Source organism: Pseudopipra pipra, chromosome 1, assembly GCF_036250125.1.
Source record: "Pseudopipra pipra isolate bDixPip1 chromosome 1, bDixPip1.hap1, whole genome shotgun sequence".
NCBI lineage: Eukaryota > Metazoa > Chordata > Aves > Passeriformes > Pipridae > Pseudopipra > Pseudopipra pipra.
In genome coordinates, this window is record NC_087549.1 from 133,860,519 (window position 1) to 133,887,020 (window position 26,502).

Here is a 26,502-nt window from a genome sequence, read left to right on the forward strand (position 1 = left end):
TTCTCCCACTGTGACTTTTGAACATCAATTGACAAAATAAGGCCTAAGAGAAAAGAATAACAACAGATTTTGGATGACACTGAATGACTTCCAGTAACAAAACCAGACTTTCCCCATTTGGCAAGAAAAGAATTTGCTATAAGCTCAATTTACTGAATGGTCTTATTTTATCTTGCGTGATTAAAACAAAGACAAAAATTTGTAACTTGTGATGATACAAAATGTTTAATTTACATGCAACATTTATGGAACGTCAAGGCAACATACAGTTTTGGCATTTTAATTTTTTTTAAATGATTAATGTTTAGAACTGAGAAAGACACACATAACTGATTTCCCATGCACAAAACCCAGAAACTCAGTGGTGTCTGACCACATAAAAGACTTCAGTTGAATGACACATGAATTTCACACTAGTAGCTCCAAGAAAAGAGCCATCAGTGAACATGACTGAAGATCATGATTATAGCCCCCTCCAAAATACTGATGTAATGTGAGAAGTGTTTAACAGCAAACAAGACCCATTAAATCACTGTACCCTGATGTAGAATGTTAACTTGTGGAATCCGGATTCCCTCATTTTATTTATAGTAAAAATGCATCTCTAGTTTACAAATTTATATTTAATAATGGTACTCAACTGCCATGAAAGAACAGGTGCTTAATGTGATAACAAAAAAAAGTTACATGAAGTAGTTAGTGGGCATTCTGACAGTGTATGACAGGATTTAACTGTCAGTTTATTACAGAGAAATTAACTGGGTGGGCACACGAGGGCTTTAAAGAAAAAATCTGGTAGATTTTGCTAAAATGCTCCAAAATTCTGCATTAAAACAGCATCAGTAGTTGTGTACCCTGCCATGGATGCAGTGACCTCTAGCAGCATGGACTAGAGAGTTGAGGATATGTATTTTGAACCTCCTCCAGCTAAATCCAACAGTGCCATAAATTCCAGAGATGCATAGCCTATACTTACAAAGGCTACATTCCCTGTAGTTTCAGTAAAGGTAAGAATGAATCCTGTTTCTTTCAAGCCCATCCTATGATGACCAGTTTTTAGTAGTAATGCCAAGATACCATCACAAGAGGCAAATCAACTAAAACTCTACAGAATGTAGTGACATACCGTAAACACCTAAGAGTAAGCAATAATTAAAAATCTGTCCTGTATTGCAGCTACTCATGTAAACAATTTATGAAACTTCTTTGGCACAAAAAAGCATTTTCCCTAGCACTTATAAATACAACATACTTACATGCATTTAACTTTTGTTTAAAAAGTTACTAATCATAGTGTTAAGCATTACCTTGATTAGCAAAATTCATAGATAAGACCGTATCTTACAAAGAATTAAGAATATAGTTTGCAATTCAAAAATTTAGTTGCAAACTTTGAAACTGTAGGGTGATTTGGAAAGTTAGTTACATTTAAAAAATGTCTCCTTTTTCTTTTTTTTCCTATCAATAATTTAAATCAATGGCAAGTAATTTGAGAAAACTGACTTGAGAAGTTCTGCTGTATTATCTTACCAAGAAAAATACCTATTGCACTCCTACAGGGATGAGAAAAGTCTTTAACATGGAAATACAGCCATTACTTTGTTTTTGTTTCCCCTTTTTCACTCTCCTTGGGATCTTGCCAATAAACACAGAATTCAAACTTCCCAAGGTGCTAACCCCACTATCCTTAGTCTCTATCTTTCCAGCAAGAAATTTCTCATATAATGTAAGATTATCTGTAATTCAGGTCACTCAAAAGCATTTAGTGAGTTTCCTCACCATTTGAAAATTGCTAAGTATGCTTGATTTATATGATCAAGTTACATTTGTTATTCACATGCAACTTCAAGAGTTTGCAAGAGTGTTTCAGTGTGATTCTTCACTGCCATGATACTAACAGGAATGCAAAACCTAACACTGAGTCAACTTGAGAAAAGCTGTTGATAGGTTAAATATGCTATTTGAGGTCCTACACAACATACACAGATGAAAAGCTGGAATTTTAGTTAAATATTTATTTGCCTATAAAGACTGGCATTAAGGATTCCCTGTCTATTCTGCAAGAGTCGATAGATACTTAAAGCACTGCAGAAAAGTACAGTGGCTAGAGCAGGGCCAGGCCAGTGCAAGGAGAAACAAAGCTGACGGCAATTTAGTAGGGGACTGTTTTCCAACTTTCATTTTAAAAATCATTCATAAGCATCGGATTATACATTCTGTACTTGACAAAGAGCTTTAAATAAATCCAGATTAAAATAGAAAATCTGAAAAGTCCTCTGGGGGAAAAAAAGGTGAATGAAAATGGACAGAATCTGTACATTACACAGGTAACCAGGAAAAGAAAAAATAAAGCAGCTTATTTTTTAACTCAGAACTAGCAGTCTTCATTGCAAGTCATTTTATGGAACATAAAACAAATGCATACAACACAAAGCTCTTCCTTCTTATGTGTATCTCAAGATGGTGTTAAGCCTGGACTTGTCATCTCTGTTGTGGGACTTGCAAGGTATTCACTTGATTTCAGACTTGTGAGAGACTTGTAGCTTGCTACTGATGTAAGAGAACCACAAAGACCAAGCAAAGATGGAGTGTCTTCCTTCCCTGTTAAGAAAAACAAGAATTAAGCTAATAATTTTTACAGCACAAGATAACAGATAAAAAAGAAATAACAGAAAAGGCAGTTTCATCTACACTATTATGAGTTACATACTACTGCTTCAGCACAGGCATGCTTCATAAATGCCATTGGGAAGACACGTAATTTATGCCACACCTTCCCTGTCCAGGTGGTACAGAGATCCCTACCTGTGCACTACAGGCTGGGCTGTAGTCAGTCTCCTGCAGAGGCAGATCCAAAGGCTCCACTGACTACACAGTGAACTGAAGTTACTAATTCCAGCACCAGTTCATTGTATATAAATTGTCCACTGTATATAAATGGAAGGCAATTGTATATAAAGTCCATTGTGTATAAATGGAAGTGACATTACTAATACAATGTCAGCACCAAAGATCTAACTTTAAATCCCACAGAAAGGAGTAGAATTAACTGGATCAGGATCTATTTCTATCAAAACAAGCATGTTTTGTTTTTTAAACCTTGGTAATTTGAAATGCATTAGGCTCCAACCCCTGGAAAACGCCACACAGTGCAGGAGTAGCAGTGCTAAGATCTGCCCTGTCATCCAAATACAGCTGACAGCTAACATGAAACATACCCATATGAAACTGCACTGGACAATTTCTCTGTTTATTTTATGTCTTCTCAGAATACCTGTTCTACTTACTTTGTGCTAACTCTGCTAATAAATTACATTACAAAGAATTACAAAGTAGTGTGAAAATTTAACTTGCAATCATTTAGTTAAAACTGCCATATTGAGAGTTAGACCAAAGATACCACAGCAGGATCACTGTGTCTTAAAAACTACATTAAAACTTCAGTGCTAATGAATGTCACTGATTTAGAAACGAGATGGTATGCTACCTTTAAAGACGGTGTTGAAATCAAAACCTAAACTGTTATTACCACTGGTTTTGCCGCACTTTAATTTTCAGAAGACAAAGCATAGCTTCAAGTGATTAACAGTGCAAAAAACCAGTTGAAAGTAGATCTGCACAAGAACTCTTTATAAGAGCCATGTTTATTCTGTTTCACTTTCTCTAAGCAAACTTGAATTAGATTTTAAGACTGCTTACAGTGTTTTTAAAAAAATTCTACATTTTTCATCCTTGATATTTTAAACCCAAGAAACTTTAACAGTTATGTAATACTAAGGCTCTGTATTATCAAGTCCATTTAAAGCTTTGATGAGATACAAAAAGGATTTTTTATATTAATTTATGTTCTATGCCCAAAATACTACTATTTCATAAGTCTTCCATCATTTTCTGCTTTTACAATTGCCCACAAGATGGAGCAGCTAAGCTTTGATAAACATACAGGTTTTGAAAGGAAATGTGTATGTATATTACACTTATATACACAGTTCATATCACGTTCCTCTCTCTATTTTAATAGAAACACTGTCAGGCTGCATCTTCACAGATAAATGTTAAATGCAAGATATAAGAATGACAGTGGTAATTGCAAATCCAGTTGCCTTTAATCTTTCTTTTAAGAACCAAAATGAAAGCGTTTATTACAGCAGAAAGATGTCAGAAGATCCTCCTTGTAACAGAGCTGACTGGTTCTGTGATGGCAAAAGAAGATATGCAACATACTTGAAGCTTAGCTTTAAACACAGCACAAAGTCTTATACTTATTGGGGGAGTGGGGTGGGTATCTTCATAAATCCAAAATTATTTGAAGCAGAGTCCTTGGGGGTTTCCCCACGGACTCTGAAACACTTTGCATAACAATGAAAAATATGCTTTTCAATGTATATTTTCTTCACACTGAAAACTCATCTCACTGAAGTTCAGAGCTATGAAGAACAAAATTAAAGGAAGCCACTAGACTGGCTCTGTACCTTCATTTAACATGTTCATTCCATCCTGCTTCCCATCCTGTGAGTGACCTGGATCCAGAGAAGATTGAGAAAGACTAACATCTGCTGAAAGCTGGTCCAGACTTTGAAAACTTTTCCTGCAAAGCAATCAATATGTAATAGCAACATATTTAAAGATATAACTAGATATCTTCAACTCTTAAAACATTTTCTAGAAAAACCTAGGCAGTTAATCTTTCTTCTCTTAAAACACTTTTTCATTTGTTTGTTTCCTAAATCAAATGATTGCTTTAGTTTTTTCCTAAAGCAATAGTTCCTTTTTCTCTCTTTCTTTTTTTAAATTAATCCAAAGGAAGGAAATTTTTATGGTAAGCAAGAGAAATTGATTTTATTTACCAGCTGATTGTTGTACATTGTAACAGGTAACTCTGACAGGATATGATTCAGAGTGTGCTGAGGGAAATACATAATTTTCAGTTTCTCTGTTCCTCTAGAGGGGAATCAAAATAAACATTAAACTTACTCATCCCATTGTTGATTGTGCTTTCTATAAAGTAGAGTGTCCAAGGCAACAGCATTGACATCCAGAGCTCCTGGGGAAGGCCACTGATTGGTGAGGTGAGTAGTTAATTCTTGTCTTGATCTCAAGTCATTATTCTTTAGCACAGTTCTGTGAATACAAAAAACAGTAAACGCCAGTCTATTAAAGGCAATTCCTTAAGGTACAGAAAAAAAACCCAGGACAAATAGTCCTGACAAAGTTGAGCATAGAATTATCGTGGTTGGAAGAGACCTCAAGATCATCCAGTCTAACCATACACCCAGCACTACCAGTGTAACCCTTAAACCACATTACCCAGCACGACATCCAGACACTTCGCCTCTTGAACATTCCAGGGGTGGTGACTCCACCACCTCCCCAGGCAACCTATTCCTATGCCTGACCATGCTAACAGTGAAAAAGTTTTTTCTACTATCTAATCTGAATCATCCTTGTCTCAGGTTAGGGCCATTTCCTTTTGTCCTCTCACTGCAGGCATGGCAGCAGAGACCAGCCCCCAGCTCGCTACAACCTCCTTTCAGTTTGTAGAGAGCCACGAAGTGCCCCCTGAGCCTCCTCTTCTCAAGACTAAACAAACCCAGCTTCCTCAGCTGTTCCTTATAAGACATATTTTCTAGACCCTTCACAAACCTTGTTGCCTTTCTCTGGGCACACTTCAGCACCTCAACGTCCTTTTTAAAAGTGAGGGGCCCAAAACTGAACGCAGTACTTGAGGTGCGGCCTCACCAGTGCCGTCTACAGCACGATCACTTCTCTAGTCCTACTGGCCACAGTATTCCTGATACAGGCCAGGATACCATTTGCCTTCTTGGCCACCTGGGCACACTGCTGGCTCATATTGAGCCAGCTGTGGACCAACACCCCAAAGTCCCTGTCTGCTGAACAGCTCTCAAGCCATTCCTCCCTGAGCCTGTAGTGCTGCACAGGGTTGTTGTGACCCAAGTGCAGGACCCAGCACTTGGTCTTGTTGAACCTCATGCAGTTGCCCCTAGCCCACGGATTGAGTCTGCCTAGATGCCACTGCAGAACCTTCCTACCCTCAAGCAGATCTACACTCCCACGCAACTTAGTGTCATCTGCAAATTTACTGAGGGTGCACTCAATCCCCATGTTCACATCATCAATAAAGATGTTAAACAGGACTGGCCCCAAAGCTGAGCCCTGGGGAAAACTGAGCTAGCAATCGGACAGATGTTCTACTTTGAGGGACCAACAGACTGCAATTTTCATAAAGCACCTTAAACTGTTCATTTTTCTTAGGGGAAGCAATTTAGAAACTATTGAGATGTATTTATGCACAGAAAAAAAAGTTGAAATTAGAATCCTTCTGCAAAAGCAACAAAGAAAAAGCAACCGCAGGCAAATGATTCTTTCTGCCAGCATAATGGTAATTACAGCCCAACTATTTTGCAAACCCACTATGAGGAAGTGATGTTGTCCCGCGCCCCCTCGATTTTTTTTGTAGTTCGAACACCTCCCACTGTCCCTTTCAATACTTTTGAATGAATCAACTGAAATCCAGATATGTTAATTCCATTATATACTTCCAGGCAAAATATAATACATAGTTATTCTGTTTTCTACCACCCTACAGATTCTAGTAACTTATGTCTATAACTGACAGAAAAAGTATAAACTGAATACCTTACATGTTCAAATTAGTTTTGCCTCATATTCCTATAAAGTAAATCAATTTTCTACAATTCTGAAAATGAGAAAGCTAAAATGCCAACATTAGAAATCAGAAATCACCTGCCAAAAGTCATATAGAAATAAGGAAAGTACATAGTTCCTCAGGCTCCAAGACAGGATCAGCCCTTCTTCAATAGTAAAAGGCAACGTCCAGCCTACCCTTATACTGCTGTAGAATTACTAGAAACAAAAGTAATAGTGCTTGTTAACCCATAAATTCTCCAATCCACAAAATACTAGACAATAGTAAAATGCTGCTCTACAACAAGTTTGACTATCTCTGGCCTGAAGCAAAAAGCTAATCTCTGTACCCAATGTACTCAAAAGTTCAAAGCCAAATGCCATGTTCTTATCTGAAATGCCAAACTGCACAGCAAATTAAATAACTATTCATGGCACACGCACATTTATGTGAATTCTCAAATAACATTGTCAACAGGTCTATTTTTACCACGCAGTTGTTATTCTGGTGCTTTCTGAACTGTTTAGACAGGAACCTCAATAAGGGCACTTAACACTGCCCAAAGAGCCAAAATTTCTCACAAAACAAAGACAATAGTGAGCTCAGTAAAGAATTTTTAGCAGCTGAGTTTGAGAGTGGAGACAGATGCACAGTAATATTGCACGAGAAGGGGGTAAAGCACCATAGTTTCAAGAAACTTTTCACAAGATGACTAATTCCCCCAGCATTCATAGAAGTAAACAATCAACTTTTCTACCCAGAGGTCTCCCTCCTCACCCTCCTCTCTCTAAGGGGTCTACAGGAATAAACACTTTGCTAACCCAAAGCTCTCAATAATTTCAAATATCTTGTATGGTATTCCCTTCTCCATTTAATAACCCTAATTCCATGGGGACATTGAGCATTAAACAAGTCTGTTACAGGTTTGTTGATTTAAGGAAACTGAAACAGAGAGCAAGCAAATTCTCATGAGGCTTGCCAGGTACCTTATTCAGAAGGACAGCTTGCATGCTTTCATAGAAGCTTCATAACAGCATACAGTTTATATGAGTCACTATGCCCACAATGCCTAAATGCAAATTCACACACATATAACACATACACGTAAATTCCCATTTGGACAACTCCTGTATGTTATCACCACACAACACACTTTTACAGGCAAGTTGCTAATAGTGGAATTTTTGCATTCTATGTGGGTTTCTATATTGAGGCTTTCCCCACAAATCGTTATCCTACAGTAACCTGAAATTTCACCCTTTTTGCATCTTGAACAAAGAAATTCTGAAGACCCACCAAACTGCTCCAGGGATTTTAGCATAACAAGATTAAAAGATAGCTCCAGTAGGTCACTTCTTAAACCACTCCACCATGTCCAGGAAGAAAACCAGGCATCAAGTAGGATACATAACTAACTATTCTCCTCCTAAAACTGTAATTTTGAATTTTTAAAATTATGTAAAAATAGATTTGAATACATAAAATCAGTCCCATCTGATATTTAAAATAGTAGTATAGACATTAGAAAGTTAGATTAAATATTCACAGCAGGTGTTATTAGTTACCACCTATTTTTTCAGCTTTTGAGATTATTTAGCTTTTTGCTCTTTTGCAGCCATTTTTCAAGTATCACGAGATTCTGCTGCAGCAGAGTCATTATAAAGGCACTGTCTGCAAACAGCAATTCTCTCGATAATATGCAAAAACTGGTACTGCCTTTGTTTAACCAGACTTGAAGAGTCAAAGTGTTAAACTGCACAGAATCATAGAACCATTTAGGTTGGAAAAGACCTTTAAGATCACTGAGTCCAACCCTAAACCTAACACTGCCAAGTCCACCACTAAACCATGTCCTTAAGTGCCATGTCTACACAGCATACATAATCCTCAAACAATCACCATAAGGCAAAAATTATCCTGCTACAAATATTCAAAAACAGGAAGAGCAAAAGAAATGGATACAAAAGCATTTACTGTAGAAAGGAGTTAAAAAGGAAGGAAATATGAACAAGTTTTAATGAAAAAAGCATACAAATTTCAGAATATACAATGTGAAAAAATGCTGCATAAGATTATCGAGTGCTGTCCTGCTCCTGTTCAGACAAGAGAAGCAGTTTCTAGATGTTAAGAGCTCTCAAAGGACAACAATTTATTTTATTCAAGGCAGACAATTTCCACAGTAGCACTCCTGTTCCCTAGAACACAAACACTGTAACCAGTGCTGGCCAGATCAGGGCAGAGATGCTACAGGATTTGAAGCAGGACTTTTCCTCATCACCAGGAGTGTAATGAAGACTCTGAGCTTTCCTCTAGATGTTTACTGTCAGGCAATATTACTATTGAAATATACAAACAATATTACTATTGAAACTTATTTATCTGCTTGTATAGCAAAAAAAGTCTGGCATATAAAAGCTTTCAGAAGAAAATTAAAGTCATGACAGAGCAAAAATAAGAAGTGAAGAAATGGTGTAGAGGTACAAATGGCAAATAGATATTTGTGGAATTTACAAGTTTCAAAAAATATTTGAGAATAAAATGCAAAATCAGTGTTTTCTGGTTTTTTTTTTTTTAAAAAGAAACAAAAAAGAGGAACTGCTGAACTCTTTGGGCCTTAACTGGGAAATATTTCAAGTGTTACTGAAAGGTCACATAAAATTAATGTAATGTAATGTATAAACTTCTGTATAAAATGCTGGTCTGTAGTAACACATACTGAACTGGAATGGCCTATGTTCACACAGATTTTTTTCTACCACTTCTGTTTCTAAGAATGAGCCACTGGCAAGAAACACCAACTCAAATTCAGAATGACCTGAACACCTATAGACCAAGACTCAAACCCTAGATTTTACCAAGTATATTACTGTTCAACTTATAACTTACATGGAACAAAATCCATAATACATCAAAAGAATAACAGTGAAGATCACAAGTATGTAGTTCTATTATTAAATACAGTTCAATAAAATATTGTTCTCTTGGGTTTGTAGCTGTGAGGATTTGAAGATGATGCAAGATAAGGTTTGTAGATAATAAGTTAATCCATTTAATACAAGAGTAAAAGCAAGGACATTCCAAAAAGAGAAGAGGAGAAGTAAGAGAAACAAAAGGATTTACTAAAGAGAAAAGTTAAAAAATAAGGAAATACGATCAAGTTTGAGTAAAAACAAGCATATACAACAAGCTGTTAACTCTTTTTCTTCAGACTGGAAAAAAACAAGGCTAAAAGTAGTATATCTCAGGAAGACAGTTGCTACACGGAGAACACAGTGGATCTTAATAAGAGATTGTATGATTTTTTTTTGAATGAAAGAAAGGCAGTGAGATGTGGCTGAACAGGACATCCTGAACTAACATGGTGAGACTGGGGAGTGCAGAAAAATTTTGTGCAGAGTAGGAAGAATATGTAAGAATTTATTATGAAAGCAGAGGTGTTAACCCGATTCATAGTACATTCCCTAATCTAGGCATGAAAAAATTCTTGAATGTTTGAGAGCCTGTGAACTTCCCCTCCCTCATCCAACTAACTGATATCTTCCCTGCTTACAGTAATTTCCATCTCTTTATAATCACACTGACAAAAAGTGCTTGTTTTATAATCTGCAGAAAGAAAACAGTTGTGCCTCAAGCAGTCCTTACCCCAATAAACACTTCTGTAATATAATTTCATACAGTGTTTCAAGTTCTGAAAAACACTAAAAAAATCAAGAAACAGTGAAGAGATAGCAGGCAGAGAAAAAATACTCAGTGACATCCAAAACATCAGTCTCTTATCAAGATTACTCTCATACTGAATACAAAACACAGCACTAGGAAGAAAATTAACTCTATCCCAGCTGAGACTAGGACATTGCTTTTAAAATGACCAAATATCCTTTGCATTACTTCACAGCATAGATTTTTCCATAATGCATATATATAAGAGAAGTATAATATACACAGTCTTGCCATGTTAGCCCTGGATACCCTATTTAAGTTACGACATTTGAATTGTGGTGGGGTTTTTTTAATGTCTGAAAAAAAGAAAAACTTCATAAAAACTCAAAATACTACTGCAAGTAATAATTTGTTCAGCAAAACAATTAGCAAAAAAGATGAGAACATCATCTTAATACTAGAATACATGATTAAAAACTAACAAATATTTGGCTTACATTTGTATTTTTTGTTCTCTAAATCAGAAACCACTATTTAAATTAAGCTCCACTTCAAAAACAAAGAAAAGTAAAAACATCCTGCTAATGAATTCCTGAGAATACTTATGAGTCATAACTAATCAATACTAACATACTCCCAAGTTGGAACTAAGTGTCTGCAGATAGATATGCTCCCTCCAGGCCTGTAAATTTACTACTTTTATTCAAGAATAACAGAAGCAGCCAGAGCATTCATCAGGTTTACACAGCTATTCCCAAAAAAGTCTCTGCATGTTTTTGACTTTCAGTTATTTAATAATGTGTTTAAGAAGCTGGGAAATGTGAGATTAGTGAGGTCTTTCAATAAACATCCTTCTCCTCTAGTGTTCACTGACCCTTTCTTTGTCAGGTACTCTCCACAATATTTACTTGCAGATTTCCTCAACTTCTATTATTCTGAGCTGTTTACATAAAGATTTATTTTTTGAAAATATTTCTTAAACATGTGCAGGTAATATTTTTGTAAGGTACACACATAAAATGCTACTGACAAATTACTGCTCATTTCCATCCCTGCTGCCTTTTCAGTATTGGTACAATCAAGTAAGGAGTCACTCTGAAAATGGATCATCAAAATTATCTATTTTAAAAAGTTTTTTGAAGAAGCTTTTGTGGTTTTTTTTGTTTGAGTTTTTGTGGGTTTTTGTTGTTGTTGTTGGTTTGGTTTGGTTTTTTGTTTGTTTTTTTAATTTAATTCCCAAGGTAACCCCACAAACAGTTCTCTTTGCACTAGCATTGTTCTGAGAGGCACGTAGCCTCTCAAAAGATTAAGAAATTACTCCTTTGAATTAACACATCTAAGATTTCTGCATTTTGAAAGTGTGACCTGACTTACATTTCAGTGAGGGATGGGGACAAAAGACAACCTGCATGGCATAAAACGTTGATTATCTTTGGTCAGTCACTATACTGTAACTATATTACCTGGGAATTAAAAAATAAATAAGTAAATAAAATTTAATCTCGAGTTTAGTCCAAGCTAATATAGAAAAGCCTTATCTGGGTAACCACATAGAATTTCTGGTCTCATTTCAGCTAGATTGGATTTCTAACTTCCCCTGGGTCAAATCCAGATTCACACCATTGGAAGCCTGTTCCACAAGACCCATTTACACAGATTTTTCTGTTTGTTTAATAAACCAAAAGTCAGTTCTGTTTCCAATTATGCCTATGAAAAACTAGTAATTTCTTACCTGCAAGTTTAATTTCTCCAAATCCAGAAAATGCCAGTCCAGTTGGCAATTTGCCCTCCTACCAGCAGATGAAGACAGGAAATAAACCAAACAGACTAATTCCCTAAGAAAGGGAATTATATCAGATGAGTGCTCCAGTTCAAGAACTTCCTGAGTAGTGAAAAGTAAAAGTAAAAATAAAAGCTTAAAAAAAAATAAAAACATTTGAGTAAGAAAGAACAAACTTTAAAAACCTTTATTTAGGACAGGAAATATGGAATGCAAACTCAAATTGATAGCATACATGAATATAATCAAAATCTGTAAGAGCAACTCTAAAACAAAAGGGAACTCCAAAACTGTCAGTACTGTAGCACGACAGTGAGCTGTCTGGACTGGTATATCATTGGACTTTGAGAAATTAGATCAGCAGGTATGAAAACGGGTTACTTACCAGTAGATTTTGATGCTGCAACATATCACCTCTCTCAGGTTTGTGCCTTGTGCACATACACAGCATTCCCCAAATTAGACGCCAGAGCAGTTAGATCCCAGCAGACTTTTTAAAGGCAGCTGCTGCAGTGAAAAAAACCAGGAATGTCCTACCGCAACACGTTTTCTTACTCTTTCTAACTGACCAACAGATCTTAGTGAGTCACAGCAATGGCACAAGTCGTGAATAGAAACCCTCAAAGATTCTTCAGCATTTTTTAGTCCTCCTTTATTGTCTCAGAGATCTTGAAATATAGCCTCCAGTAATAAAAATTAGTTATCAATTTTATACAGCCTTCAATCTTTTTGACCTTTAGATAACTTGTATAAGTTTATATTGGTAGAAATACCAGCAGCTTGACTCTTTACTTCTAGCCTAATTACAGTGGAGTCTTTGTTTCAGAATACAGACAATAATTTGAGGTATAATTTGGATAAGGACATTCTGAAAAATTATGATGTTACATGATTGCATAAGAACATCTCAATGACAAACAGAAAAGGCACCAGCCTATATCTCAACCACTTGCTATCCAAACAGGAAGGCAGCTCCTGCTCAATAATCAGGTAACACACTACATTGTATTTGCTTGGTTATAACTTCAGACATTTCTCTTTTTCTATTCTAAGCCTTTCCAAAACTCCTTCAGACTGTGTTTTATTTTAGTATAATATTGAAAAAACACAAGACACAAAGTTTTAGCCTTAAAACTAGAAAGACAAGTTGTAACCTAAATTTACAAATATCCATAATTTTTTTAAAACTTAAGCATTTCTGCCACTGCGTGTGCACATACACTGAACTGTAACTCACCTTTACTTTGGTCAAACTAGTTGTATTTTAGAGTAACTTTAATTTTGTTTTAAAAGTATAAAATGGATTTGCTATATTTTTTTTTGACTGGATGAAAGTTAATTCCCAATATGATTTATTCAAACAAATAAATCTAGTAAAATAAAACTGAAATTTAGGATAATTTAAATATCAGTTTCTTTCATCTGGATAATCTCAGAGAGACTCCTTCAATATATTAATGACAAAGAATTATGCCTGCAAATACAGAACTACACTCTCCTCACCATTTTAACTTGGCACTGTTCTTCCACTCCATCAAAAACTGATTATATTTTTACTATTTGTCATTTAAAGCCCATTTAGTTTGGTATTGAACTTCATGTAACTTGCATTAAGAAGAATATTAGAATATTAGAAGAATGTAAAAATAACCCTTGTTCAACTTATCTCCTTTATGTATAAGCACTATGAAATGCTTGTTTTTCTCATCAATATCTTCTGGAATATTGAAGCAAATCTACAGTAAATGAGTTTGAGTGTTAAGAAACGAAGCACAAAAACCTATGACTCTCAGAAGCAAATGGTAATGGCAAGTTTATTTATATAAATGGGTAAAGCACAAAGAGATTAAATTCAGTCTCTATGATCATACTCCAGCAGTCAACGATTATGCACCATGATGGACTTACCGTATATTTCAGATGATGTTTTCTATCCCCTCCCTTTGCAATATCAAGTTATTTAAACCCTTTTATGCAATCAAAACCTTCACCTGTTCCAGACATAATTCTCTTTGTGGAATTAAAAGAGGAAGACATCAATTGTCTGTTGTATTACTATGCCAAAGCAAGTATTCTTTTCTGCCACAGTTCACTTCATGTAAGTTCAGGTATATTAACAGAGGAAGAAACTCCATGATCCACACAATACACTTTCCTACTGGGAATGCACATCGTTTGCAACTGCATTGCATTGAGGGCCTCAGAGGTTCAATACTTGTCATTATTATTATTTTGAAAGGCCTTGTTTTCCCCTGCTCCCAACCTTATCATTCTACATTGGATAAATATTCTGGAATTTTGAATGCGTGAAGTGCTAATGTCCAAGTAACTTATTTAAAGCCTTCTTGCTTGCTACTTCAATGCAATGCCTTTATCCACAGAAGTGTAGCTATGGAGAAAAAAGAAAGGATGCCACTGTAAAAGAAGATTTTAGTATTACACAGTAGAGACTCATAGAAGGGGACACATTGCCCTGCTAATGTTGTTAAGCACGCAAAATGATGAAAGAAAAGTTCCTATGGGTCTCTAACTCATCAAGGGGGCTGGGGTGGAGAGAGGCAGAAGAGAGACTCCTCACAAAAATGAGTATTTTTCCCTTTGGAGTAAGACAACATTTTGATATAAATATACCAACATATCTTATCCTTGAAGACACCAACAGCTTCAAAAGCTTTAAGCTTTTTTAACATTTTAAGGTTTATTTTAATATAGACATTTTAAACCTCCCTTTCAAAAGTTCTGAAAGCGATACTAAAATAGTAAAAATTAAACTCTTCCTTATCTGCTGCATCTTGCAGAGTAAGTCCTTTCCTTCAGGCTGCTATCAACCCAGAAACTTTTGGCTTCCTGCTACGCAGTAAACCCAAGTGGGTTCTAAGAATAGCATATCCTTTGTCATGTTGGAGGCTTGATTGCAAATTTGTTTAATTCTGCAGTGTTCTGTGCCTTGCCCTGTATGCTCCACTCTGAATTGCAGGAGTCTGTCTGTCCATGTACTACGCCCAGCTGAACTTTCCTAGTTATATTTTCAAGCAAAAAGGAAACACCCATGTCTTCTTGGATTTCCACCTCACTGAAAACAGAACTTCCCATCTTTCTGTGTACTACACCTTTGTAAAACAGAACAGGATTACAATATTGCAGCAAATTTCAAAAGAAAAAATTACACAAAATCAAAATCGCAAACACTGCCTAAACAAAAGTTTTAACATCTGTCAGAATATGTAGTATTTTTTCTATGCTGTGAAAAAAAAAACAGATTGAAAAAAGAAGGACCTGAAAACAGACTGAAATACTAAGGATTTCTAACTGCTGCTGCCAACTTGAGGGAGACAGAGGACAGACAGGAAGCATTACAAATAAGAGCATGGCTCATATGAATTAGCCTTTGATAGCAGGATCCATGAAAGCTTTAAAAGGAAAGAAGGATTAGCATTCTCAGTTTTCATATTCTAGGAAAGAAATTTGCCAAGAAGATCAAAGATTAAAATTTAATCTCCAACTTCCTTTCAGTGAGAAAATAAAGTAGCTACAACAAATTGGATTTACTGTACTTAAGCAGTTGAGGAATTCAGTTGCTTAAAAAAACCCAGTAAGTCTTTAAAGAGGACCATGTGAAATGAAGGTAAGAGTGCTAAAAAATCGATCCAGCTTTCCCATTTCTGCAGATGATTTAGTTTTTGAGCTAGGATTACAAAGCCAGGCAACTGATATTTAAGTTTTACCCACAAGGAGACACAAAATAGGCTAAATTTCAAAGCCTTCACTCAGACCCTTCTGCTTCCATTCCCTTGAAGAAGCCTTCCTCTGTTTTGTCCCTGACAGCAGAGCTATTGCCTACATCCTCTACAGCTTTGCACCTTCATCTGTGAACCTCCCCTGCCTGCTCTCAGAGAGAGTAGTTGTGACAGCACTCTACAAGCTCTAGAGCATTTACAAATAGAACCCTGACAAAGCAAGGAAAAGCACAGATGGAATTTTCATAAGCAGGTTTTTTAATGAAATGGGGCATGACCAATCATTGAAAAGAAATCATCTTTGCTACAAAGAATATAGTAAATCTTCCTTTATGTACTCCATAACAGATCTGGGAGGACATAGTCTGTCTGAAACCGAAAAGGTCATTTTGCCTGAACTTAAACGTATGAATTTACTCTGCATGTCAGATGTCTCACAGAACTGTTGTGCTCCATCCAGGTGCTGCTGAGAATCAGCTGATGGACCTTTCTGAAAGGCAAGATGCCATTACCCTGAGCTCCCTGCAGTGTTAACAAAGGGGAAAAGAGGTGTGAGGACAGAGTACTCAAACAGTCAATGCCTGGAAAAGAGCACAGTGTAAGTGACAGGCTGTGTACTTCTCAGGGGTGAAAGCATACACAGAACACTTATTGTAATTAAAGTGTTACTGAAAAAGACCAGTCTCTCAGGATTGCAAGTACACTGTCATTTCCTGCCTCCACAAAGACATCTACATTATCCAGATAGAAACTGCAGTATTGCTGGATATTAAACTATTAAGAATTATTAATATTAAAATATTAAGCTATTTTAAGGTATTAAGAATGGATTACAAGCACAGTTTGGACCTTGAAAAGACTAATTCTGAAGTAACACCAAGACAAACTAAATAAACCTATCTTTAAGATTTGCTAACACATTAAAAAAATTCTTAGTTCTCCTTAAAGGCTTAGTTCAATATACGACATGAGCACCCCTACAATTAAATTTGCTGCATATCTGTGCCATAACCAGTGACAGAATTCCAAACTTAGAACAGTTTTCCTGATTTTTCTTCCCTCCACATGCCCCTCCACGAAACACCAGAACAAGATAGGGATATAGGAAGAAACAGTAAAGGGGGTGGAAGAAACAGTAAAGGGGGTTAAAAAACAGAGTGATATAAAATGTAGCATAATCACAGAATCTAAGAAATGGATTTTCCACAAGTGATAAATCAAAAAAAAAAAAAGGAAAAACAGCAGCTGGTACAAAGGGCTGTACTATCTTACATCAGGCACACCAGCCTGAAAACAAACCCTAAGAAGTCATCTAGGAGGAAACCTACGTTGATAAACATTATGGAAATCACTATTTTAACATACAAATACCTTTTTTAAGATATATTTTAACAAATATCCCAGCAGGAAAAAAAAAATTAAAGCATTTTAAGTTGATGGTTTTCTCATTTTGTATACAATGCCTTCCCTTTTCCTGTCACTTTTTTTAAAAAGATAGTCTATGCTAAAGTGATCAGCTTTTATAACATCAGTGAGTCACCATGCAGGAGATGAGTCATTATTCTGGAAATTGATGGAATCTCTCTTGTAATCATCAATAGTTAACATATATGAATATCAATTTCAGATGCAGAATCTGAACTTTAAAGTAACAAATATCAGCAGAGTTTGTCTTAACATAATGTGTTAGTCAAAAGTAAGACTAAGAATCAACCAAAGGGGGGGAAAAAGCCTCTTTAAGATGAGCTCAAGAGTTTTAATACAAGGATGTTGTGGGCAAATGGTCCCAGATTTTGCCCAGTCACATCTTTAACTGAGCTAACTAGTCCTTCAATGCAGTGGCCTCCAAAGTGAGGTGCGAAAGACAACCCTTTGGGGTATGGGAAGAAAATACTTTGTGTACTGTTAATAGATTTTTAAAAATACAAACTAGTTTTTATTTAATCTTTATCTCATACTTTTAAATTTCTATTTTTGTGTATGTTTAAAAATTTAAATAATGTATTAGCGAAGTAGTACATTTATATAATTCATAAATAAATATACCTACATTGCGGGGGTGCTTCGAATTTTTTTACTGATGGGGTGTGCAATCAAATGTCTCTCTGCTTCAAGAGACATTCAACATTTCTTTGCAGGATCACAGAGGAGGAAGGAACATCTGCCTCTGTGAGTCTGAATATTCCGGAATACAATTCCTTGATTATTTGGGATCCTTTTCCCATCACATTTTGAATGTTACAGAATTTTTTCTTCAGCTAGACATGCTATGGATCACACGCTTCTCTTGGCTGTCCTCCTGTGAGCTATTAATTTTAAGCACTTTAAGGCCTTAAGAACTGCCTAACTCTCACCGTAAAAATACACTATTTTTAAAGAAGAGTGGAGCCAAAAGCACTGTTCTATAACGTTCAGCTACAATAAGTCCTAGACAAAAACACATCCCAGTGATGCCTTCTGAAGAAAGCAGATGAAGGCCATAAGTGCCTCATCATTACTATAACTCACACCTGTCACTAGGCAATCACTTCATCTGCAGATGCTGAAAGGGTGGTAAAAGACCAAGCTGTTCTGAGAATAGAACAGAACAGTTCCTGTAGGAAGAGACTTAAAATGATGATCTAGCCCAACTCTCTGATCACTTCAAGGCTGATTAAAAGTTAAAGCATATTATTAATAGCATAGTCCAAAGGCCTCTTGAACATTGACAGGCTGGGGGCATCGTTCACCTCTCTAGGAAGCCTGTTCCAGTGTTTAACCTCCCTCCCAGTACAGAAATGTTTCCTAACGTCCGGCCTGAACCTCCTCATTGATCAGCTCTGCATTAGTTTAAATGTGTTGTACTGATGATCAGGTTGTCCATTGCAGATTCACTTTTCTAACTTGATTTACAAAGAGAGAGCTCCAATCCACAGATGGATGGGCATATTACTAAGAAATCCAATTAAGCTGAAAGACAAAAAAAAAGTTACTCTTTTGTGAATAATTAATCTGATAAATTTTTAGCTTCTCTATTTTCCAGATATAGGTATTCATGAGCTCTGTAAAATAGCTCTTAACTAAACTGAAAATTGTGGTCTTCATTGTAGGTTGGATACTCAAGTGTGTGAGACAAAGTTAAGAATACAGAAAACTGTAGAACACTAAGCATAGCAGCTGTAAAAGAAAATTAACTTCCAAGTTTCTCCAATCTCCTATCCTCATATTTATTTCACGCTTTACAGCAAACTGCCTTATTAAACATGCATGTGGAAAAATGTCTCTGGAGGAAACTTTTAACCAGAAGGCCTTGTTTATCTGGTGTTCGTCTGTTGATTCTGTCTTATCTGGTTTCCAAGTCAGCAACAATAATAACCTATATTGTCAAAAGAGTCAGATCTCTATTCCTTACCTCACACTTTTTTTTTTTCTGGGTGAGGCAGAAATAGAGAGAGACTCAGATTCTGCCCAAACCCACTGAGAATACACGTAAAACATTTTGACTTGCATGCCTGCGAAATAGCCTTTTGGAAACATTGACAAATTCTTATGCAACAGAAGTCTGAAGCCATAGAACTTGTTACCTCAGAAACAACAGCCAGTGGAATAGAAAAGCATCATTAAAAAGAAAATATAGAATGTTTATTTATAATAGTTTCAATTATACAGCAAATGATCCTAAATCAGATCTCAAAGTGTTTTACAAACAGTAATGCAGTAATGCCTTGGGCAGAATTACAGTCCCAAACTTGCTCTTACCTGCTTATAAAGAATTCAAACAGATTACAGCATACATTCACTGCTTCAAAATGCTACTAATGGTAGGAGAGCAAAACACTAAGATGTGGAATTACATTAACATCATTCTAAAATGGCTGGACCATAAAAAGCAACTGGCTGAAACTCATGCCTCATTACAGATACATTAGTGATACAACACATTCTGCTGCCACATCACCCTTGGTCAGAATAAAAAACAAACAAACCAAACCAAAACAAAAACCAAAAAGGAAAATTACTAATTATAAATATGATTAAAATACGTTAATTATGGTGTTGACCATTAGAAACCTGCTAGGAATACTTTCCCTTCCCTCATCTGACAGGCACACTACACTAACAGCAATAAAAATGCAAAATTATACCTCTCCAAATACCTAGTGTAGCTCAGACTCCTGACTGCAGAGTCTCATAAACAGCTATACAAAAACACACTGTCAAGATACAATAGAAACTATTCCACAGTTTGAGCCTTTACATAAGAAAGCCAGCAAACAAAATCAAACTCTAAAGACTGAGATCTTTAGAACAGTCTGATTGCGTACATCTCAGCTAAAAATTAACAGCAGGTATGAACATTCAAAATTTCCAGTACCAGAGTTGGTTTAAATGAGCTCACACCTCCCCCAAATAACCAAGGATGCCAAAGCAGCATAACATGAATCATAAGGCATATCAGTAAGTTCAGAAAACAACTTAAGAACAGGTATCTCTCAAAAACTTATAGGCAATCGGGGGGGGGGGGGGGGGGAAGAAACTTGGAAAAACATCTTTTTTCTTCTTCAACTCTGAAACTGGCATAAATAAAATGCAAATTCTGTATTCCTTTAGATTTTCATAAAATGCATTTCAAGCACTGCCAATAAAATGATCTATCACAAGAAAGAGCAGAAGAAAAAAAATCATCTTTGTTTACAAGCTAAATACTTTTTACTGCATAGAAAAGACCCTTCTGGATGGTGTGTCTTTATATTCTCTTTATCCTGGACTGTTTCAAAAATCACAGATGACTACCATGTTACTTTAGGGCTCAGACACTTAAAAATTACTCCAGATATAAGGTAAAATAACTTATCTTGTATTTCTTATGAACAGAACAGAACATTCAATTGCTGCAGGTGCACACCATAGCAGTCTCATGGCAACTTATCACCAGACAGTGAGACCTGTCTATCTGGGTCTTCAAATGTAGAATCATGGAATGCTCTGGGTTGGAAGGGACCTTAAAGGTCATCCTGCTCGAAGCTCCCTGCCATGGGAACGGACACCTTCCACTAGACCAGGTTGCTCAGAGCTTCATCCAGTGTGGGAGTGTCTCTGCAAAAGCAGAGTACCTCCCTAACAGCCAACAGGCAGAGCTGAGAGGATAAATTGTGTAAGAATCATAAGATATTCAAATATTTATTATATTAGTAGCCACAAATGTTGATTTAGCATTTTGCCTTGCATTAAAGAAAAGGTGACCAGCAAACTGTTTTACCAGTTTGAATATTTTTAGGACTGCCAGATGAACTTCTACTGTGTCTGAGCCACACACAAATAAATTAGAATCTGAACAGTGAAAATAAGTGTTTTTCTTTTATCCCCTCTTGCCTAACATTTAAAAAATAGTGTTCAAAAGGAAGCTGCTTTCAATATTTTTTAGGGGCAGCCTTAAAGCTGGAAGTAATAAAATATAAAGAACGATTCAAAAAAACGTGTTAAAAATTTAAGCAAGTTTACTGTAAGCTATTTCAGATCTAAAAAAAAATTAAATATTTAATTAATTAAATATTTAATAAGACAGAATTATTCTGTCTTATATCACTGAAGTTTTCAGGGAGTCATTTCAAATAAAAGACTTTTCGGTTAAAAAAAAATAAAAAGCTAAAATACATCAATTTCTTTAAGAAGTTTGTCTCATTTCCACAGGACCAGAAGCCCTTTTATTGTTTAGTTAAATAAGCTAAATAATTTAAATAATACTGCTCTAACAATGTTTCTTCATTATACTAACTTACAACTGGTCTTGCAGCTCCACAATGATATATTCCAGCTGCTCCTTCTCCATTTTATGGGCTAGATCCATATCTTCAATTCTTTGTAACAGCAGTTTATTCTGTGAGACAGATTCAGATAGTTGGTTTTCTCTGAGTCGTACCAATTCTTCAAGATAACCCTGGAAATGTAAGTGGTTAGAAAACTTTAAAGAACTATCAAAAAAACTTCCTTACATATGTTCACATTTTCTGGTTTATGATATATATTGTTTTACTTTGGTTTTGTTGTAGGGTTTATTAATTATTTTTAAACAGACTGGTAAATTGACTTAAGATTAGTTTGATATTTCTTAATAGGCAACAAAAAAAAATCACATACTTTTGCAGAGGTATATGAAAAAACGAGACAGGAGTGTCACCAGCATGAAACACTAATTCATTTTTCAAAAGCAACATAGAACAGTCACTAACACAAGAAAAAGACCAGAATTCTACAACTTAACAGATGCAGGATGCTAGATATCGCACAAGAAGCACAAGAGTAGAAACTACATGGATCTATATAGTTAATGAAAGGGATCCAGAATTATTAGGAATAAAATACACCTTATTTTAAAGTGTCTTTGAAAACTGCAATACCTCATCACACACTGAAAAGACAAAGGAGGTTATTGAAATAAATACTAATCTACAGTAAAGCATAAGGTAAGAAAACCAGTGAAGGTCACTTCTTTTAGTAACATTGGACATGTACAGCTGGAATGTGCACGTACGCCATTGTTTTTCCAGCTGATACTATAAAGAAATGGGACAATCCTAATCACACTACTTAGTCACCTAAAAAAATCCACTATGTGAGTATTTAATGGCAGCTGTGATGGCATGCTGGTCACAAAGGATGTTACACATCTGGTTACAATACTAAGCAGCTATGCCATTTCCTTCTTCAAGCACAGTTTCAGCATGTCAGATGTGAGTAACTTCTCATAAATTCTCAGTTAAAACTAGATACACTACGTCACAACTACATAAAATTGTGCATATTCCTTGAAACCTGTGGAAAACTGCGCAACTCTCTCATAGGTGCCCGCATTTAAAAATAAGTATTAAAAAAAGGGCAGTTTTCATAGACATGGAATGGGTGTGTCTGTTCTCAAATCCTGTTGAATAAGAAAAGAGACTTCACATTAGCTGGTATCAAGATGCTACTAATGTAATTCATCACCACAAAGACTGTTAAGGGTTTGGAGCATCTCTCATATGAGAGGAGAAAGAAGGAGCAGGTCAGGGCTGAGGAGAAGGGAAGAGGGTAAGAAAAATTAATCATATCAACGTGCATCAGTATTTAATGGGAAATTCATTATTATTTATCATCACTATTTAAGGGGAGAAACAGACTCTTCTCAGTGGTAGCCAGTGAAAAGAAGCAATGGGCAAAAACTGTAATACAGGAAACTGAAATGCAGGAATACAGGAAACTATTTAAATATAGGAAAACCTTTTTTTTCCTCTTCTTTTTTTCTTGGTCTGAAATGAACACTGGAATGGGTTGTCCAGACAGGCTGAGGAGTCTGCATCCTTGAGATATTCACGGTCTGACTGAATAAGGCCTTAAGCAACCTGCTCTGGTCTACCTTTTTCTGAGCAAGAGAGTTGGACTAGACAATCTCCAGAGGTGCCATCTGACCACAAGTATTCTGTGATTCTATAATTACACACAGTTCTATCCACTGGATATATTTATATTTGATAGGAATTTTTTTAGTTTCAGTACAAGTTCCAAGGAATCTTGAGAGCTTTTTAGTATGCCTAGTTCTGCCTCATCAAATGTTACTGTCATCTTGACTGCTAAGGTATTCTTTGGAGCTCTAAGACAAAGTACTTGAAAGTACTAAATGGTGTGTTGGGACATACACAAATTTCTGGTCTCTCAGAAAAAAAATCAAATCATTTTACAAAAACATTTTAGACATGAAGCATCAGTGTCAGAAATAGAATACTATGAGCAGTAAATACTCTTATCTATAATGGCACAGAGATGCACCATCCCACTAGTAAAAGCACATAAAACTCCAGTATAAACAGTACACAAAGAATTTAGGAGTGTACTACACAAAAGTGAACAGTTTAAACCATTCCAAAATAGGGAAGGGATAACTTCCACATAAGTAACAAATGTGTAAGGTATGACTCATTGATCTGGACAAGAGACAACTTGGAAAAGACAAACTCATCATATTTCCAGAGTGGGCTAGAGAGGGCAGAGAGGAAGTGATTCTTCCTAATTAAAAAAAAAACAAACCAAGAGGTAAGTACCACGAAATCAAGCCTATAGAAGCCAGATTCAAAAGACAGAAAAGGAGGTGTTTTTTCACACAACAGATGGTAGATTCACAGAATGCTTTGTAAAAAAAATTGTTCAGATGCTAAAAATTTGCATGGGATGAAGGTGATATTTGACAAGTATTTGGAACAGAGATCCATCATAGGTTACTGCACAGACAAACCTTACCAGTTTCAGGAAGTTCCTCAGCTGATATACATTGGACAAGAATGTATAAGAGGAAAATTGGTGCACATACATGTGCTTTGTGTTTATTCTTTCCTCCACATCTATTTCGGCCAAGTACCCAAGACAGGATAGTAGGATAACCAAAGATTCTTGGTCTAAACCAGCACAGTGCTGTTGATCCAATAAATCAATGCTAGGATTTACCTTGCTAAAATAGTACCTGACCCTATCCTACCATTTAAATGATTTCAAAGACAGAGACCTTTATCTTAGTGTCATATGGTGGCCCTGGTAAACATCATTCACCTTTGCTGTTAATGACTGCAGTACAAAAACTTCCTTGGGAGGCACAAATGGAATTTATAATTGTTTGGGCAAAGTGAATGATAGTATAACAAAAGAAGGATCCATCAGACCCACTTCATCAGCTACTAAAGATATTTTCAACTTGGTCTTCTTGTCACAAACATCCAGTTTTCCAACACACAGATTGTCAGAAAGCCACTTTGCTTGAATAAAAACACTGTCTCTAATTAACTGGTACCTATTGCACTGTGTGCTACTCAGTTGTTGATTCAACTTATTGCCATGAAAAAAGTCCCAAAAAGGGAAGGGAGAGAAACACCAGGAAAGGAGCTCCATTCCATAGTCCATCTAACCTCTTAATAGTCATTTGTTCAATTTATAATAGAACAGATGTTGTATAGTTGAAGAGAATTATATAAAAACTTGGCAGGCACATCCCAAATGAAAATTAAATAATGGAATTTTTTCTGTCTGTGGGAATAAAAAAGTTACTTTGCTGCTGCAATTTCAAGTAGGCATTCTAAAGGAGGACAATTAGGAAAGTGTCAACAGCTGTCATAGTAGCTATCATTTTAAAAATTGTTTTAAATGCACCAAAATTTTCAAAGATTTATCCTAAAACTGATTTAAATTCACCCTTACATTAGACAACTAGAGAAGCTGGCAGTCCATTAAGAGAATGTTACAAGGAATAATGTGATTCATTAAAATAATAATAATGCTCAAAAATTTGAGTATCACATGGAAAACTTACCTTTGGTTTCTATAGTAACATTCAATATGCCATCTAAATCAAAATCAAATACAAACACACTTTTTTCTTTTCCTTTCCCATTCTACCTTCAAGCAAGTCTTAAAACCATATATTTTCTAAAAAACCATCATAGTATCACTGAGAAGGCAATTTTACTTTTCCTACTAGACGGATTACTTTGCTGATCATTTCTATTTACTCTAAGACTTAAGTTTAACACCACTGTCATCATAAAAGTCTTCTACTGACAGACTACTTACATCAGTAAAATTCTGTAGCATCTAAGGAAGAGAAAAATCATGTGGACAATCATGTTCACTTCAAGCTCACAACCTAACAGTGTCAGAAATACATTGGATGTAACTCCAAGACTGGAAAAAGGAGACAAAGCTTCTACATTAGATTGTGAAATCTGATCTCTGAATTATTATTATTCTCTTCCACATCTCCCCAGACCTCTTTTCCCTCAAATCACTGAGCAGAGATGCTTAGATACTCTGAGGGTCATAAACTCTAAAACCACTTACCACTTAATATATTTAATATATTTTCCTGACTTTATTTAACTGGATATGTCACCAGTTGGCTGGTGATGAGCTTTGGCTTCACAGCTCCCCCACGAAACTAATCTTTTACCTTCTGTTCCAACGCAAGCCGGTACTTCTGTTCTACCCTTTTGCATTTGTTGTACCAACTGTTTTCGTCTGTGATGAAAGGAGGGCCAATGTTCTCTGGAGTACTGCCTTCACTGCCACTACTGCCCAGCGTTCTTAGCTCTTCTTCATCACTGCTGATGCTGTCAGAACTGAAGGACCACATTTATGAGCCATGTCAAAAGGCATGCTTGTAAAAAGGCAAATTCTGATTGAAATTAAAGCATCACATTTCTTAAAAATATCTAAAGCTCTGTAAACCAAAAAGAATAAAAATGTTGGGATAGGATGGATCACTAAACACAACTCATATTTCAAGCTTTTATTTGCGTAGCAAAAATTTGTTTGTGAACTTAGTCAAGTTAGACAACCATATGTGGGCTACTCTCCTGAATACAAAGGACAAATGCATTACAATATGCTATCTAAGGAAGTGATGACTTAATCTTTTCTTCACAAATTCAGAACAAACAGGAGGATCTGAAAATAATTTTTTTTCTAAAAAAAAAAAGCAGGAAATCAAAAAAGTGGTTGTCATTATGGTAAATCATGATAAATTCAAATGAGAATATATCTTTATGGTTATAGCAAAGATCATGTGTCTGTTACCGCAGAGAACATATCTCCCAACATAGAAAGCAGACTCATTGTTTAAATATCTTCATATCATCCAGAATCAATGTGTGGCAGAGAAT

General features: G+C 35.9%; 1 protein-coding gene across 3 annotated transcripts in view; it reads right to left on the minus strand.

Annotated features, from left to right (window-relative positions):
- Positions 1–206: 206 nt before the first annotated feature.
- RUNDC3B (RUN domain containing 3B) overlaps positions 207–26,502 on the minus strand; it is a 50,358-nt gene continuing 24,062 nt past the window's right edge. For all 3 annotated transcript variants that reach the window (XM_064678378.1, XM_064678396.1, XM_064678387.1), the window contains exons 7-11: positions 25,791–25,959; positions 21,604–21,761; positions 4,975–5,121; positions 4,473–4,588; positions 207–2,601 (exon numbers count right to left, since the gene is read on the minus strand). In XM_064678378.1, coding sequence (XP_064534448.1) covers positions 2,456–2,601; positions 4,473–4,588; positions 4,975–5,121; positions 21,604–21,761; positions 25,791–25,959 — 736 coding nt within the window. In that variant the 3' untranslated portion in view covers positions 207–2,455. The remainder of the gene's footprint in view (positions 2,602–4,472; positions 4,589–4,974; positions 5,122–21,603; positions 21,762–25,790; positions 25,960–26,502) is intronic.